Raw genomic sequence first — 17896 nt, 5'->3', positions numbered from 1 at the left:
TCTACCCGAGAATACTTAACTTTTTAACTGTAAAATGTCCCGTTCAGTATAACTTGTTTGGAATCATCTTTGTCATGTTATGGAGTTATCATACATTTGCCTCCAGGTTCTAATGTGCAATACAGTTGTTAACATTAGTTAGATGAAGCAAACTCCTTTTCTTCTTGTTTCAGAGCAAGGTTTATGTCTGGTGCTTCTAAATATCATTTAGTTAATCACTCAGCACTTCTTAAATAGTGAGGAGACACTCTGAGAGCATCACATTGTCCATTCATGGATTTAGAAACTTAAAATGTAGTCATATCTGATCCATTTTGCACTATACAATTATTTTTAACAGATCTGGGGGCAGGTTCAGATTTGGTGTCACTTTCTTTTTAAATTCTAAAGATGACTTGAGATAAAAGATATTACCATTTACAACTCGATACTACAAGAGTCTAAAACATTTCATTTATTTGCATACTTCTGTTTTGCCATTGCAACTCTCTAAACAAGCTTTGTTTACTACATTGAAATGCTTTAAAAAAAAAAAAGAGGATGTTTTGTTGTTTAACGTGGAGACAGAAAGAGCAGCCTCTCCTCTAGGTTTTGCTTATCAACGCACATCCGTAAGCAAACACGAGGTTTATGAATGATTTTTTCCTCGCAAAAAGTGCCTTTTCAGAATAAACAAAGTGGACCATCCAACATGAAGCAAGGCTCTCTATAGTGACATTTCCTGAAGCCTAGATGAAATCAGTTACAATATTTAAAAGAACATTTTCTGCAAAAGTGTAAGAATTCAAACTTTAAAAACTAGCATTAACATTAGTATAGCCTTTACTTTCTTTTATGACATGCATGCCAGAGTGCAAATGGAAGAAATGTGCAGCCTCTTACCTTTTTCTGGTACCACACCACGGCATCTTTTACTTTGGAAGCCATTTACATTTCCCTTCTCCCGGCCTAGGGCATCTTAGACTGAAACACACACACACACACACACACACAGCAAGAGAGAGAGAGCAGTGTGAGTAATGAGGAGAAAGAGAGCACTGAGCCTATATACATGGCAGGAAGGTGTGTCCTAACACTGACGAAGGAGAGAGCGGGGGGGAAGAACACACACTTTGATTTTCTTCCTACGTAAAACACATTTAGCGCCTGAATCATACACACATAATAAGTCATTATTTAATAAGCCCCCTTGTCTCTGTTTACACCCATCTTACAAACAAATAGTCTACCTAGTGGTTGACCTCAGTGTTGGTGGTGGTGAGACCTGGTTGCTGCCACTGAATCACGATCTTCTCACAAACAAGCACACACCCCCATGAATTCTGGGAAATGTTGGTAATGTCTGTTCATTCCTTGGCAGCAGTTTGGGTGTGTGAGTGACTGGTTGGAAAGAGAGGCTCAAACACACACTGTTCAAATGAAGAGCTGGCGTTGCATTGAAGCATGAACCATAGAAACACAATAGTATTACTGCAAGTTTATGTTAAGGTAAGTATGTTAGCTTTCCCTGCTCCCTCATTGGTAACACAACCCACCAACCAGCGACTCGAAAGCTCATAAAGTAACATGTATATTCTTGTTTTGTCTTTACAAAAAGAAGACCAATAGGATGCGACTCCTGGAGGATAAACAAAGTTCTCACGAAATTACACATTTGTATGGGAGCAATTATAATATTATACAGTGGGGTAAAAAAAGTATTTAGTCAGCCACCAATTGTGCAAGTTGTCCCACTTAAAAAGATGAGAGGCCTGTCATTTTCATCCTAGGTATACCTCAACTATGAGAGACAAAATGAGAAAATCCAGACAATAACATGTCTGATTTTTAAAGAATTTATTTGCAAATTATGGTGGAAAATAAGTATTTGGTCACCTACAAACAAACAAGATTTCTGGCTCCCACAGATCTGTAACTTCTTCTTTAAGAGCCTCCTCTGTCCTCCACTTGTTAACTGTATTAATGGCACCTGTTTGAACTCGTTACCAGTATAAAAGACACCTGTCCACAACCTCAAACAGTCACACTCCAAACTCCACTATGGCCAAGACCAAAGAGCTGTCAAAGGACACCAGAAACAAAATTGTAGACCTGCACCAGGCTGGGAAGACTGAATCTGCAACAGGTAAGCAGCTTGGTGTGAAGAAATCAACTGTGGGAGCAATTATTAGAAAATGGAAAACATACAAGACCACTGATAATCTCCCTCGATCTGGGGCTCCACGCAAGATCTCACCCCGTGGGGTCAAAAATGATCACAAGAACGGTGAGCAAAAATCCCAGAACCACACGGGGGGACCTAGTCAATGACCTGCAGAGAGCTGGGACCAAAGTAACAAAGGCCACCATCAGTAACACACTACGCCGCCAGGGACTCAAATCCTGCAGTGCCAGACGTGTCCCCCTGCTTAAGCCAGTATATGTCCAGGCCCGTCTGAAGGTTGCTAGAGAGCATTTAGATGATCCAGAAGAGGATTGGGAGAATGTCATATGGTCAGATGAAACCAAAATATAACTTTTTGGTAAAAACTCAACTAGACGTGTTTGGAGGAAAAAGAATGCTGAGTTGCATCCAAAGAACACCATACCTACTGTGAAACATGGGGGTGGAAACATCATGCTTTGGGGCTGTTTTTCTGCAAAGGGACCAGGACGACTGATCCGTGTAAAGGAAAGAATGAATGGGGCCATGTATCGTGAGATTTTGAGTGACAACCTCCTTCTACCAGCAAGGGCATTGAAGATGAAACGTGGCTGGGTCTTTCAGCATGACAATGATCCCAAACACACCGCCCGGGCAATGAAGGAGTGGCTTCGTAAGAAGCATTTCAAGGTCCTGGAGTGGCCTAGCCAGTCTCCAGATCTCAACCCCATAGAAAATCTTTGGAGGGAGTTGAAAGTCTGTGTTGCCCAGCGACAGCCCCAAAACATCACTGCTCTAGAGGAGATCTGCATGGAGGAATGGGCCAAAATACCAGCAACAGTGTGTGAAAACCTTGTGAAGACTTACAGAAAACGTTTGACCTCTGTTATTGCCAACAAAGGGTATATAACAAAGTATTCAGATTAACTTTTGTTATTGACCAAATACTTATTTTCCACCATAATTTGCAAATAAATTCTTTAAAAATCCGGCAATGTGATTTTCTGGATTTCTTTTTCTCATTTTGTCTCTCATAGTTGAGGTATACCTAGGATGAAAATTACAGGCCTCTCATCTTTTTAAGTGGGAGAACTTGCACAATTGGTGGCTGACTACATTTTTTTTTTCCCCCACTGTATGTACCAAACTAACATTTAAATTGTAATCTTATACTACCAGACAAAAATATCTTTATATCTTTTGACAGAACGTACAACCAAAGCCTGCCAGCATGTTGTTACAGCACAGGACTGTTGCATTGAGCTGGCGTCACTAAACATCTGTACAGTACCAGTGTTTCCCCTATATGTTTTCAGCAGCGGCGCTGCGCCGCTGCTGAAATATGCGCGCCGCTGCTAGGGGGCGCAAGCCCCCAAGCAGATAAAAAAAAAAAAAAAAAATTTTTTTTTTTTAATTAAAATAATTATAAGTGCTGCCCCCTAGCGCTCGCGGCAACTTCGAGCCACCGATACGCGGGAAAGCTGTCATTTTCAGAGCTGAAGGAAAACTGCCTGACAAGACAGACAACAGCAAGTTGAAGCAGACATAACTTTATTTGGACACAATCACCTCAAGAAGAAGGTCATAACGCCATAAATGTAAGTTATTATAATTTAAAATGTTGTTACATTTAGATTAAGTAAATTAATACTTTGATAAAAGCCTACAGTTAAGAATGAATTACATCTAGCTAACTTAGTTAGTTTGTAAGGGATAACGTGCAGCGACGCGGTCATTATGGGGAAAAGAACACCCGACAGGCTGATCAGGATCCCGACGCGAAGCGGAGGGATCTAGATCTGCATGAAGGGTGGCAGAACCCAAGATATTCAAGTCACTGGGGCAGTGGAACGAAGTGGAGACATTTGGCACATTCATTACTAGGTGCCATGCTCTTTTGACACCTGATATTAAACTAAAAAATTGCCTGATGAAAGTGATGTAAATGAACAACAAAAATAAAATAAGTTACATATGTGTTATTGGCTATGGTAGTTTATTGGTATGTTCAATTATTTGATTATTAAAATGTAAAACGATCTTTTTCATATGGGTGTTTAGAGTTAGATCTAGTCTCTAGTCATTGTGTGCTCAAAGTGCACCAGATTGAAGCATTTTATATTAAAATGTAAAAACAAATCTTCCCGGGGGGGCATACCCCCGGACCCCCCTAGAGGATGTGATGTCCAACCACCAATTATGTTCATACAATACTGAATACATTTGAAGCCTTTAATGATGTATGTGTCTTTCTTGTGCTGGCAGACAAATAGAAACATAATGGCGGGAAGCACTTCGCACGCGCACACACTTAAAATGTCCACGCGCGCCGCGCTCACATTTTGCTGGGCCCGCGTGCCTTAGCACCGCTGCTATGACTCCATCCTAGGGGAAACACTGAGTACTCTCGCTGAAAGTAGATCATATTGCGGGTACTCACAATGTCTTATCTTATGTCATGAGTGCATTATGGGGGGGGGGGGGGGGGGTTTGTGTTGGGATCAGGGGGTCCAGGTACAGGTTCAAACCCCACTGCAGCATGTCGTTGTGTCCTTGGACAAGTCACTTCACCTCAAATTGCTCCTGTGGGGATTGCCCACAGTATTGAGTATGCAAGTCGCTTTGGATAAAGGCGTCTAACGAGTAACATGTAATGCATTAGCCTATTAGGGTTTCATTACAATCAATCATGTGTGGCTACTGCAACTTCAATTTGTTTGTGCTTTATTGATTTTTATTTATTTTTTATCAAATGTAGATATGTCAGTGTTACAGTCGGTGAAAAGTCCTCTCTGAGACAGGGTCATCTGGTGATCTGAGCGGTTATGGTTTTTGGGTACCAGGAGATACTTCAACGGGATGCTTCACATGGGATTTGACACTCAAAAAGAAAAAAGGGACTAACGTAGCTTATTTGATCTCAAACTAAATGTAGGTTCAAACACCAAAACTAAAATGGTCTCTCTGTAGGGGGGGGGGGGGGGGGTGGAAGGAGATGTGATGCGTATAGAAATGAACGGTTAAGTGAAGAAAACACTTTTCAGTTATTTCCCCCTCCTCTTTCTCTGCCTCACTCCTATGGTTTTCTATCCATTTGTATCCCTTTTCTATGTCTCTGTTACATAAGTGCAAAGTGCTGCTTTGTGAGTGGGGGTGCTGGAGGTCAGAGACTGCAGCTTTCAACAAATATTATTAAATCATATAAAATATTGCAAAAATAACTGTTTCCTTCCTTTTTTAAGGGGTAAAATTGATGAAGGCTTTTATAACTTGACTCTTTTTACTCACAAGTTTTCCACTCAGAGATCCAACCTTAAAGAAGTGAAGCATCCTGCTTTGCATGTGAAGGCTTGTTTGTGCAGCCAGTCTCAGTCAGTTCCTCCACTGAGATCTGTGTCACCCTCTCCACCCAAATATTGCTTGTCCTAGAAGTGCTGCTATTTTCTTTTTAAAGCAATTACTGAGTTCATTTTGTTGTCATCCACAGTCTGTGACGCAGTTTACCGTGAAAGAAAAGTGAGAGAAGTCATACTCCAGGACCGTTTATTGGCTCCACGGCTTATCTGTTGAAACACTTCAAAACAAACTGGGAAGTATTAGTGCCAGTGTGTCAAAGACCTTGTGTGCCGCAAGGAGAGAGAGCGGGCTCAGTGTGTCAAGAATGTGAGAGTGTGAAGCAGGAAACGTTCTGCTCAGAGCCGAGTGTGTTTGTACGCTAAGCACAGAAGTCTGTTAGTATTAGCTACCACACACGAAACTACCAGCTGACTAATGCACAACACTCCAAAAAACCCTGTTCTTGCATGCATGCTGCAGAGATGCGTGCGTGTGCATTTCTGCCCCAGCAGACATTTTTAGCAACAGGAAGAAAGACTCTTGCTTGCTGTTGTCAATAACGATCATCACTCCTCCCTCCATCTTACACTGCTGAGCCACACTATTCCCGACATATCGTACACTTGCTTTTTGCTATTACACCATACAGACAATTTAAGATTGGCTATAAAGAAGAAGCATGTCGGTTTGTGCTTTTTTATGTGCAGTAGCTACATGAGCTAATGAGTTTACAGTGTCAATAATGGCCTTCATATTCAAACTTAAGTGGACAGTCTGGGGTCGAGAGGTAATAGAGGCAGTGGTAGAAAAAGGAAATTGGACAAAGGAAGGTAAATAGACATGTTGGCTGCTCTAACAGAGACACAAACTATTCTGCTCTTTGATCAAATAAATTCAAATAAACAGAATTGATCACTTGTGTTGTCTTGCTAACATACCAGAGGAGGTACATTCTGCATAAAACTCAATCCAAGAAGTTGAAAGCACTTCCTGGAAGAAACATGTGCACTTATTTTAGACAGTACTGTGCATGTCCCCACAAAACCTTGGTGTCCAATTACTGTGGAGCTACAATTCGTAACAACTCCTGCTTTGATGACGTATCAGAGTGCGCAGCACAACAATCAGAAGCATGACCAGAGAGAGAAAACAAGACGTTTATCCTGGCAGACAAACAACCCATCATTAGAGCATTTCCACAAACAGCCATGGTTACTGTTTTTAACTCTCAAAGACAATCCCCATGCAGAGGCAGCGATAAGAAAACACAGACGGAGCCTCCCTGTTTAAAGCCTCCAAATCCCCTCAGTGGGAAACCACTGGTTCACACTCAGAGAAACACACAGACTCATAACATTGCCCGATTTCACACAGGATTAGCTGTAAACTGTGTTAGTATTTATCCTGGAGAAAACAACAAGAAGCAATAGGCAGGGTGAGTTATTTCCCAACACACTTTTCTTTCTCCAAAACCACACCCTCCCAGTGTTCCCAAAATACACTGAGGTTTGCTTAAGGGTATTTAGGGAACAGGGTTTAGACAACAGATGCACACACAGCTGGTTTTCTTTCCAAGGTCCTTGACTCCCGTGACCAGAATATATATAGAATGTCTAGGTGTTTTCCTGTGAACCTCCTAGATTAGAGGCCACATTTCCTTACGGAAAAAAATACTTTTAGTTTTAATGTGCTTGAACACACACACACACACACACACACACACACACACACACACACACACACACACACACACACACACACACACACACACACACACACACACACACACACACACACACACACACACACACACACACACACACACACACACACACACACACACACACACACACACACACACACACACACACACACACACACACACACACACACACACACACACACACACACACACACACACCTGACTGAACTGACCCATTCATAGAAAGACAGAGAGTAGACAGTGTGTACTATGTAGTCCAGTGTTTATGAGGACTCCTTTTGCACCACTGACAGTGTGTGTTTGTGTGTGTCACAAGTTTAGATGCATGTGTGTTTTTGTGTGTGAGCAGGAAATGGTTGAGTGTAAGAAGCCACATGTCTTTTATAGCCACTGTTTGAATGTGAGTGGGGTGAATGCTGTGTGGCTTTGTGCTAACTTTGAGGGCCGATAAGAGGAAAGAAAAGAGAGTAATACTTATATGGCAGTGTATAAGTGTTTAAGATTTTTGGTAAAAAGTGATCTTGACTATTTATGGAACAAGAATTAAATGAACGTTTTGGCTAATTTGGAAAATTAATTACAAGGTGTTTTTTTTTACAAATAAATATCCATGTTAAACTGTGTCCATTGGCTTTTCCCAGCAACTACACAGAAACAATCGCTACAGCTTAGAAAGAGTAGTGTGTTTTAGGTGTAAATAAAAAGTGGCTGTGTATGTGTGAGTGATGTGTGTGATTTATAATGGTTGTCATTACATGTAATGTTATTAGTTATGCAACCTCCAACCCTCTCTTTGATTCTTACACACACACACTTGTTTTTTCTCTTAGCTCTTAAGGTCAGAGCCTCCACAAATGTCAGAAGAAATTACTTTTTCTTTTAAAACAAATATGATATTATGCTCGTGAGGAAAACAAGTTGTATTGTTCCAGCAAAAAGCCACATCATTAAGTGTCAAGATCTCTCAGGTGACTGATCACATCATGCATTCACTTCACAATTATTCCTCAGTGCAAGAGGTGGACAGGTAGAGAAAAAGGTAAAGACACAGAAACGGACTAGACAGAGATTCCCTTTTTCCCCAAATGTCAGATAAAGAGAAGAGAATTATAGAGGATTTGCTACTAGATTTCTTATTTGATTAACAAAAAGGGAATACAAAAAGCTTTCAAGCCACCTCTTAATCAAGCATAGACTTTTATGACCTTTTAAGGCACCATGGTCCGAATGATACCATAAAAGTATGATATGTTTTCTGTGGATGTAAGATTAGCAGAGCAGTGGAGTGTGTGTTTCCTAAACCTTGTGATGTGCAGCTGAATACACTCCTTAATCCCTCCATCTGCAGCAGCCGCATCAGAGCAACTGGATGAACTTTGATGTTAGGTTTAGGGCGAGGGTTCACGTAACAGGCTTTATTTGCTCTCTATATGGAGACTGGGGAAGGCTCACATAGCTGTGATTATGTGTTGGTGGCACTTGGCTTTTGACTTCCAACCAAATCCTTTTTTTAAATATACGTCACATTATTGATTGTCTATGTTGTAAATGTACACAACATCTTTTGCATGTCTCTCCGTCCTAGGAGAGGGATCCCTCCTCTGTTGCTCACTCAAAGGTTTCTTAAATTTTTTCCCGTTAATGGGGGTATCTTTAAGAGTTTTACCTTGTACGCTGCAAGGGTGACAAGTGTGTAATTATGATATTGGGCTTTATAAATACACATTTATAATTTATTGACTGTGAAAATGTGTCACAATCTGCTTAAAAACATCGCTGTCAAGGCAACAAGTCAGCCACAGCTAAATACATTAAATTGTGAAGAAAACAAATGACTTTTGCTTGTTGACTGAGTAAGCAGAACATGGCAGTCAGACAGTCCAACTCCACTGAACATCAGAGAATAGGAAGATGTCAGAAAAGGGCAGATTACTTACTTGTGTCTGTTGCTCTTCTATTAGAGTAATGTTTCCTCCGGGGACGTTTAATGAAAGCCTGAGCACAAGAGTAGACCTCCTTCATGAGTTTGGTAACTCGTGATGTGTAACACGAGCTGCTCCCTCTCTCTCGGGCTGCTCAATATTTCATGACGGGTGCAGGTTACATCTCTGAGCCGGGCCGGGGGGGCACGAGTGTGTGTTTAAGTAAGTATGTGTTTGTTTGCATGCCTACAGGAAATTTGACGCTGTTCAATCGGCGATGAAAGGTCAAGGCTGTCAGGGGATTCTGAGAGTGTTTGTGAAATGGTCGCAGATGGGGATCATGTTTTCCATAATTTAGGGAGAATCCCTGACAGCTCAAGTAACACAAAATGACACTACGCTTGAAATATACCTTGGCTTTATCATATGGCGATCATATAGCCACAACATCCAACTCCAATTATATTAAATCAAGCTCACTACAGTTTACAACCAAGGTTTTCACAGCAGAAATTATGAATTGGACCTTGACTCTCCACAAGACAGCCGACCGACATTTCTGACCTGCCACAAATCCATCTGATCAGCTAGATCATTGATTGTTTGTAGCCTTTATTTAACTAGGTGAAAGACCTTGAGATCAAAAGATCTATTTTTCAAGGGTGACCTGAACACTTGATCGTTTTATTAATAAGGCATCTTGTAATACCGTCTACATAAGGCCTTATTTCTAACAGCCAGTGTTTCCGCCAGACCAGGGCTGAGAGGGCGTGGGGGTGACTTGAATTTTTAATTGAGCCGTCCCTTATAGATAATATCTCTTTACGTTAGTGATGGGAATTACAGCTCTGGAGCGTTTGGCTTGGTTCACTAAGAAAAAGGGCCAGCTCTTTTTACCACAGTTTACCACGGAGCCTCAGTTTCGCCGCTGCGGGGCTCCGGCGCTCGCAGTTCGCGCGTGTGCTCCAGTGCTCATCGTGTCCAAATCGTGCGTGTTCCGCGTTGTCCTGTGGCAGGCACCGTGGATCCAAGATAAGAAAAGCTGAAAAGAGGCCGATCTCTGGGAAACGCTCTTCAATACTCCGAAAATAATCCCACCAGGCTCCTTTGCCCCTCCAACAGAGGGATGTCCTTGTACTTTTTTCCAGCGATAAAAACTCTTTGTTTTGGACGCACTCGGCTCGAGTTCAGAGCGTTCCGAGTTTAATAAGGCCGTCAAATGACGGCAAGACGCCTCCCTGGCGGAAACACTGGTGACAGCCTATTTAAGATAAAAATTAAGCTAAATGTGTCAAAAGATCATAGATCTTCTACAAATAAAGTTTCTGTCTGACAACTCCACAAATATTCCAGATATACATTTTGTATTTATTTGTTCCTTTAGTCTCATTTTGTCAGACATAAGGAGCACTTTGCGCTTAGAATTATAAATATTACACTTTAATTTGTTTTGAAAACTTCCACTCCAGGGAAGAACATGCAACATTTCTCAGTTAAAGATTCTTTCAGCTGAAAGTATTCCTCAGCATGACCCTACAGTAATATCAAGTTGTTAAACTCACATTTCATAAGAGACAACAACATTTCAATATAAATGCAGGCAGTCAAATGACCCTTTAGTAACACATGCAGGAGTAGGTTACCCTTCTGAATGATTAGCTTTTTCAGTATGCAAATCCCAATACACACATGCTGTCCTTTTCTTTGCAATCATATCAAATAAATAAAAATGTACTGCCAGTACACAAACTAAATGATGATTAGTAAAATAACCACAATCATTTCTGCATTGACCTTCATTAGTATTGTGAAAGGAAGACAGATGAATGGTACTCATCAAAACAGAACTGCAACAAGGCAGAGGGGTTTAAATTCAGATCGCTTTGTGGTTTCACTGCATACTAGGGGTGTAACGGTTCACAAACATTTCGGTTCGGTACGTACCTCGGTTTTTAGGTCACAGTTCGGTACAGCAATTTTTTTTATCACAAAACATAAAATGTTTTTAAGGGTTTTTAAATTATTATTAAAGTGTGAATAATGTATTCACTCAAATAAATACAAAATATTATAAAATGAACATTAAGGTGCAGCATTTCAATGAACTGAAATAATCTGTACTTGTACTGTACTAGTAGTCACCTAAGCAGCCAGTTTGACATTAGGCTTGTCATTGTATTTTCATGTTTTTTTAAAGAAAGATGAACTTGCTTGCCGAAAGGGCAGATCTGCTGGCACTAACAATGTCTCCTGCTGTGGAGAACACCTTCTCGCTAGGGACAGAGGTAGCAGATAAAGCCAGGTAGCGCTTTGCTAACATGGCAACATAAGGATATTTGGCGTTTGTAATAGCTTTGGCTCGGTCTGAACTTTTTGCGATTGGTGGAGGCTTAAATGCTAGTGGGAGTTGGGTTTGCATTTCAGTCTTTTTTCTTTTGGTACCGGTGATATTCACGTTCGGGTGATGCCTTTTCAAATGAGTGTGCAAGTTTGATGTATTGCCAGCCGCGTAACCAATTTTAGTTGAACAATGCCGACAGACAGCTTTGGTTCGGTGCACCTGTCTTTGTCCGTCATCCTTGTACGTAACTGCGAAGCCAAAATGTTCCCAAACTGGAGACTTCAATGATGCTGGAGTATTTTCGAGCTCAACTTTATCTGCGTTGGCCATTTCCTGAAATTACTGACTACATTTGAACGCATCGCTGTGACCGGCTCTCATAGCATGCCTCTCGTCCAATTAAATGACTTGGTTGCTCTATGACGCGTTGAACCCAATGTGAGCAAATTACTCTGAACGCTCCGACGCAGCACCTGAGATTACTTCCAAAAAGTTGTTCGCGTTCTCAATTGTTTACGTTTAACGTTATATTCGTTCTGTACACTTCGGTACACACGTTAGTGTTGAAGAAAGTTTGAGGGAAATCCCGATGGCTGATTTGGAATGTTTTACTCTCATCAATGCCCCTTTAGTTCAAAGACTTAAAGGCCTGCACAGGTGATTGGAATTATTCTGCTGATTAGATCAGGCTGTGGGTTGGCGTGGACAGACTGCGTTTGATTGACATATTGGTCACGTTCCTGTGAGCTTCATTACACTTGATAGGGCGGGACAAATTACACCATTATTATTCACACAGGTGTGACTAATACCATTGACCATGCTCGGTTCTATTCAAGGGTGCAGGAGAGCAAAGCTACATCACTGAGCCAGCATGAACACTAATCAGAAGCAATTCCCTCATTATTAATGGTATGATTCACACCGGTCCCATTCCCTCTTTCCTGGCTAAATGTGTTCTGTAAAAAAGGCCTATTTCCATAAAATAATACAAACTATTGGCTTCATCAAAACACATTGCAGCATTTAACAGAAGCCTGATAGGGTCCATAGTCAACATGCACCTGCTGTAGAATCCCCATCCTGAGCAGCAATAGCTCTGGCCTTGCTGCCCACGCTCTTTACTGCAATGGCTGTATGTCTGTGAGGTGTATCCCTGCGCTGCAGGCAGTTCTGCAGTTGATGAAACATAAAGATGATATGGCAGTCTAGAGTTGTGATGTAACTACATTCCAGCTAATGATGTAACCAGCCCTGCAGGCAGATTGAAGCGGCACAATACACAGCATCATCGTCACAGATACAGACTGAAGAGTGTGTGAGAGACAATAACAAGTGTAAAACAGAGAGGCAGACAAAGAGAACACGCTGGTCAGACAATAGACAGCAGTCTGGGTGTATAGATGCTAGAGTTAAACAAACACACACACGCTGACTGACAAGTACTACTGGCCTAACTGTCAACCCTTCAATCAATGCCTCAAAGACTGTGTAGTCTTTAAGTGTGTGTTCATGCAGGTGCATGTCAGGAGTGTTCCAGGAATCCTGTAAGACGTCCTCTGGGTTAACACACTGCCGCTCTTCTAAACACGCATTATGGACCAACAATGATTTTAGAGCTCATCTCCCATGTTTCAACCAGTAACAAACACAGCTTCCTGCTGTTTGCTACTGAACTATACTGAAGATCTTTGCTCAAGGAATATGACACCTGAATGATCTGACATTATAAACGTGTCCTGGAATAAAGTTGAGTAAAATACATGTGGTTCTCAAAGGATTCAGCATAAATAAAATAAGGGTTGTCTCATTGTTACAAAGCAACAAACATCAATGTTTGCGTACAGGACTCTGCCGGAATAATGAGGAAGGTTATGTTAGGGGTCAAATTAGGACTGCGGTGGAAAATCTGGGTGAGTGATGACAGCGTTAGGCGGAGACTGCATCAGACAGGCTGGCTGCATGGCAAATCATGTTGGATAATCAGATGACCTGCCAAACTGAGAAACTTTCACTGATCCCCCAGGGACACAGGAGAGGCGGAGAAAACCAACACAGGCTATACAATAGAATACAAGAGTAGAGAAGAGCAGATGTGGAGGCACAGGGGTGGGAAAACATCTAATGAAATAGAGTATAAAATAGGACTTTTAACATCCAATGGGCAATGAAAAAAAAATACCCAAACACTTAAAAGATTGAGGATTTTTGCAAAATGCCAGAATGTAAGTTCTTATGGTGGTTGATTCGTTGTAAGGCATATTCCTACCACTCAATGTTTGGAATAGTTTTAACAGTGACCTCAGAGGATTACCTTGAAGGAACCCAATACAGTGTTTAACAGAGGCAGTACATATCCTCATTCATGTTGTTTTATGAACACATACGTTGCAGCTTTAGTAGAATTTAAGTGGAGATTAGGTGAGGCTAAATATAATGGTTTTAAGTACATGAGTGTCAATTAAGGTTATAGTCAGTGACGTTACAGTCTTTAAGTAACGTAACACCAAAGCAACGTTACACTGTGTATTCACTCCTAAAAAGGACATGTTTCTGCATCGCCATGAATTATTCTAAAGGCAGCTAATGTTGTAGCTAGCTCTGTGTAGATGCAGACACGGTGTTTTCAGACAGACAGTCTTATGTCTTCTCCAGCTGCTAGCTTCAGTCTGGCTAACGTTTACTAAGCTAGCGTTATGCTACCGGCGGCACAAAGAGCTCACACAGCTGGACAATATATTGAGAAGCCTGATTAATGGTTTCCTAACACAACATGCAGCCGCTCAGTCTTACCTTTCAGACAGCTCCGAGTCCCCGCAAAGACACGAACTATAATTGAATACTACACTTTGCTATCCAGCCTGGTCCACTTGTCTGGAAGAGATGCTCAGACTCTGCTCCGCGATGTTTGGAGCATTAGCTTTTTCCTTTCAGCCTCTCACTGTAAAAATACAACTTCAGCTCCTGCCCGTAAACCACTGTGTACAGGCGCCATTACATTTTAAACCGAAGACAAGAATGTAGAGAAACGGGCTAATATGGCACTGCAACGAGCAAATTAACCACAAAGCAACCAAATACCTCAGCAAAATATCGCTTTTTTATGTAGTGGTACTGAAACCCGCATATATACACAAACTCAGAATTAAATAGAAAGAACTCTACCAGCCTCTAGTGGCCGTTAAACTCACTAAAGGAAATAATAACAAATGTGCGCCTTTTCAAAAATAATTACGGTTGGACTTCAGAATAATGGACGTGAAACAAACGTGACGTAACGAAACCAGGGCCAATTGGCTTCCAGGATGGGCGGGACAAACACAGATAACGGACCCAAAAATCCCTCCGTCTGCTGCAGTTAACGTCTGTTGATAAATATGTGAATTATTATCAGAAACGTTATGAGTTTTTGTGTCTGCCCTACAGGAAGACGACAATCCCGGCTACCGATGTAGATACACGCTGAAGTAAGTCAGACGTTGTCTTAAATAAAACAACAAACGGTTAGCTTAATGCTATTGAGCTATAAAAGCTAGCTGTCATTTGTAAGCTAACTAAGGATCAATGAAAATCATTATTGTATAATTCGATATAGCTATTATTAGGTACATGTTGTTTGATGTGGTTGACAATAGTACATTTGAAATAGCCATGAATAGCAAGTCCAACATGGCTGTCTATTCTTATACGTTGTTATTGTTGCAAAAATACTGCATGTATAGAGCAAACGTTGATCATTATTTTTCTCTGTCTGTTTCCTCCTCGGTGTCCAGGCAGTGAGATGTCTCTGGCTCAGAGGGTTCTATTGACCTGGGTCTTTACCCTGGTCTTCCTCATCATGCTGGTACTAAAACTGGACGGGAAGGTAAGGTTATTATTCTATTAATAAAAAGTCTCCTCTTTTTGCAGTTTCAATTAGAGTGTTTACCTACTGGTTTTTGTTGTTCTATCTCATATCACCGTCAGTATTCATATCTTTCCACTTCAGCTATAATGTGACCTGGCACACTGACATAGATAAGGAATGAACCTTGATGATGTCACTGACTTGATCTTTTCCCTCTCTTCCCTCCAGGTGCAGTGGAACTGGTTCCTCATCTTCCTCCCGGTCTGGGTATTTGATGGCATCCTCATCCTCATGCTTGCCATAAAGATGGCGGGCCGCTGCAAGCCCGGGTACGACCCCCGCAACGGCTCCCCCGACCTGCGCCTGCGGGCCTGGTACCTGACGGCCATGCTGCTGAAGCTGGGCTTCTGCCTGACGCTGTGCGCCAAGCTGGAGAAGCTGGCCGACGTGAAGCTGACGTTTGTGTGCATCCCGCTGTGGACCATGTTACTGGGGGCGCTGGTGGAGCTGGGGCTGAACATCTTCCCTGAGAGGAGAGAGGCCTAGAAGGAACTTAATAAAAACACATTGAGAATAGATTTGTGTTTGTAAGACCAAGATAATGTGGAATATGAGCTTTTGTTTTGTCCTGATTATGTTTCCAGAGAGGACTAAGACTCAAGAAGGAATTAAATCATTATTTCAGATATCAGTATTCATCCAAACAAAACAGACACTGTGTCAAACATTTAAATTATGGGGTGTTCAGACCTCAGTGGAGTAGCCTGTGGTGGCTTCAGCATGGAACCTTAACATCTAAAATGTTAAAAAATAACTTCAAATGAATGAAAGGAAAAAGAAATGCCACAATGGGATGAACTGTACATGTGTTATAAGACTACTGTGAAATCTACACTGGAAGAAACGTAAACATGTCGTTTTTGTTTATAATTCAACCTTTTCAGTTAGTTTTTCTGAATAATTTTCAATGTAGATAAGCTTGCACATCTGGAGGAAGCAAACTGTTTTTCGCTTTGTCTTCCCCTTCTTCAGCTGCATGCTGATCAGTTTTGTTACCAATCATTGGATGTACATTTAGCTATGTATGCTTTACATACTGACTATACTCACACACACCCTTTCCTTTCATCTCTGGGCTATGCAGAGTACTAGTCAGCCATATTTTATTTGATAAATGTACTTTATAAGTGATCCTGACAGCAGCCTGCTTTGGCTGCAATCACATAAGGAAATTGCAGGATATAAAACTATCTTTGAACAACTCGTGATTTTTCCACAGGCTGCCCTCTGCTCTGTTCAATGTCTCTTTTGTACCATGTAAATCATCATAAGCCCCATTGGAAATCAGTAAGCTGTTATTACTTTAGGTACAAGGTCCAAAGTCGCTGGGAAAAACTCCATGACATGTATAATGATAAATATCATGTTCCCACTGTATATTAAGTTGTATTATTAGGGTTTGAACCTGCGTCAGAATGCTTTCTTCCAGCTCTGTTCAGTGTTTCAAATGTCAGTAATTCTTGTACAGCTATGAGTGACATTTGTATTGTGCCATATTGTTTTCTATGAATATTTCAAATACATTCTTTGCGTTATTTTGCACTTTGTTAACATTAAGGGGACGAGTTGTCGTACGAGCAAAAGTATTTCACGATTGTTGCATGTCTTGTAAAAAAATAAACCAATCCTGAATATTAAATTGTGGATATTCTCCTCAGATTGTCATACAAATACAACATTGTGTACACATACATACACACTCAGAAGCATCAAGTAAGTTACAACAAATTAAAACAAAGTATTGTGGTTAGGAATGTTAATCAATACGTTCTGGGATTTCTATTATGGCATAAACTATAACAATTCAAAAAGAATGAATGGTCCAATCTTTCCCCCTTCAAATTCACATATTTTCAGGACCTGTGGGACAGAGTGTGATGATGTTCCTGTTGGCTGTAGCTGTCCCCACATGACCAGCAGAAAGCACTGAGGCGTAACCATAGATAGACTGTAACACAGCGTAATGTGGCGGAGCTAGCTGAGCCTCACATCCTTACAGGTAGCTGCTAAATATACACCAGTCTGCACCACAACATCTAATATATGCAGTGGTGAAGTCAAATAAGTACATTTACTCTGTTCCTTTTTTTGTTTTGGTATTTGTGCTTTAGTTGAGTGTTTACTCCACCAATCAAAGTAAAATATTGTTTACAATATGTCACAGGTACAATTACTACTGGCAACTGTCTAAATATTTATAAAGGAATGAAAACTGTTACAAAAACTATTAAAACAATCATAGTAGTATTATTACATCAGAACTTCTGTTACTTTTGGTACAGATACACTGAAGTAGGGATTTCAGCTTTTTTACATTGTTGTGCTATCTCCTTATGGAAGGACTTTGATACTTCCAGTATTGAGTGTTTTAGGGCTAGGAAACTAAGTTTACCCCCATTTATTTTCAACTCAACTATGAAAAGTACTGTTTCTAGATAATTAGCACCATGAGAGGCAGCAGTGTGCTCAGTCTGTGTTTCATTGAGCTTTTCCGAGAATTCCCTCCAAAAGTCTTTTGTCTCTT

General features: G+C 41.0%; 1 protein-coding gene across 1 annotated transcript; it reads left to right on the top strand.

Moving 5' to 3' along the window:
- The first annotated feature begins 14759 nt into the window (after positions 1-14759).
- On the top strand, positions 14760-17011 carry LOC307021078 (transmembrane protein 60-like). Its single transcript, XM_079652851.1, has 3 exons — positions 14760-14932; positions 15239-15330; positions 15541-17011. The coding sequence occupies exons 2-3, from the start codon at positions 15247-15249 to the stop codon at positions 15856-15858; spliced, it is 402 nt and encodes a 133-aa protein (XP_079508977.1). The 5' UTR covers positions 14760-14932; positions 15239-15246; the 3' UTR covers positions 15859-17011.
- Positions 17012-17896: the final 885 nt, after the last annotated feature.

This window comes from Notothenia rossii (genome assembly GCF_949606895.1).
Source record: "Notothenia rossii genome assembly, chromosome: 10".
NCBI lineage: Eukaryota > Metazoa > Chordata > Actinopteri > Perciformes > Nototheniidae > Notothenia > Notothenia rossii.
This window is presented reverse-complemented; position numbering and strand designations above follow the sequence as displayed.

What these genes read in the sequence shown, in the direction of transcription:
- LOC307021078 (XM_079652851.1), top strand. Translation starts at nt 15,247, where the DNA reads ATGTCTCTGGCTCAGAGGGTTCTATTGACCTGGGTCTTTACCCTGGTC. An exon ending in TACTAAAACTGGACGGGAAG is followed by an intron (nt 15,331 to 15,540) that starts GTAAGGTTATTA and finishes TCTTCCCTCCAG; the next exon opens with GTGCAGTGGAACTGGTTCCT.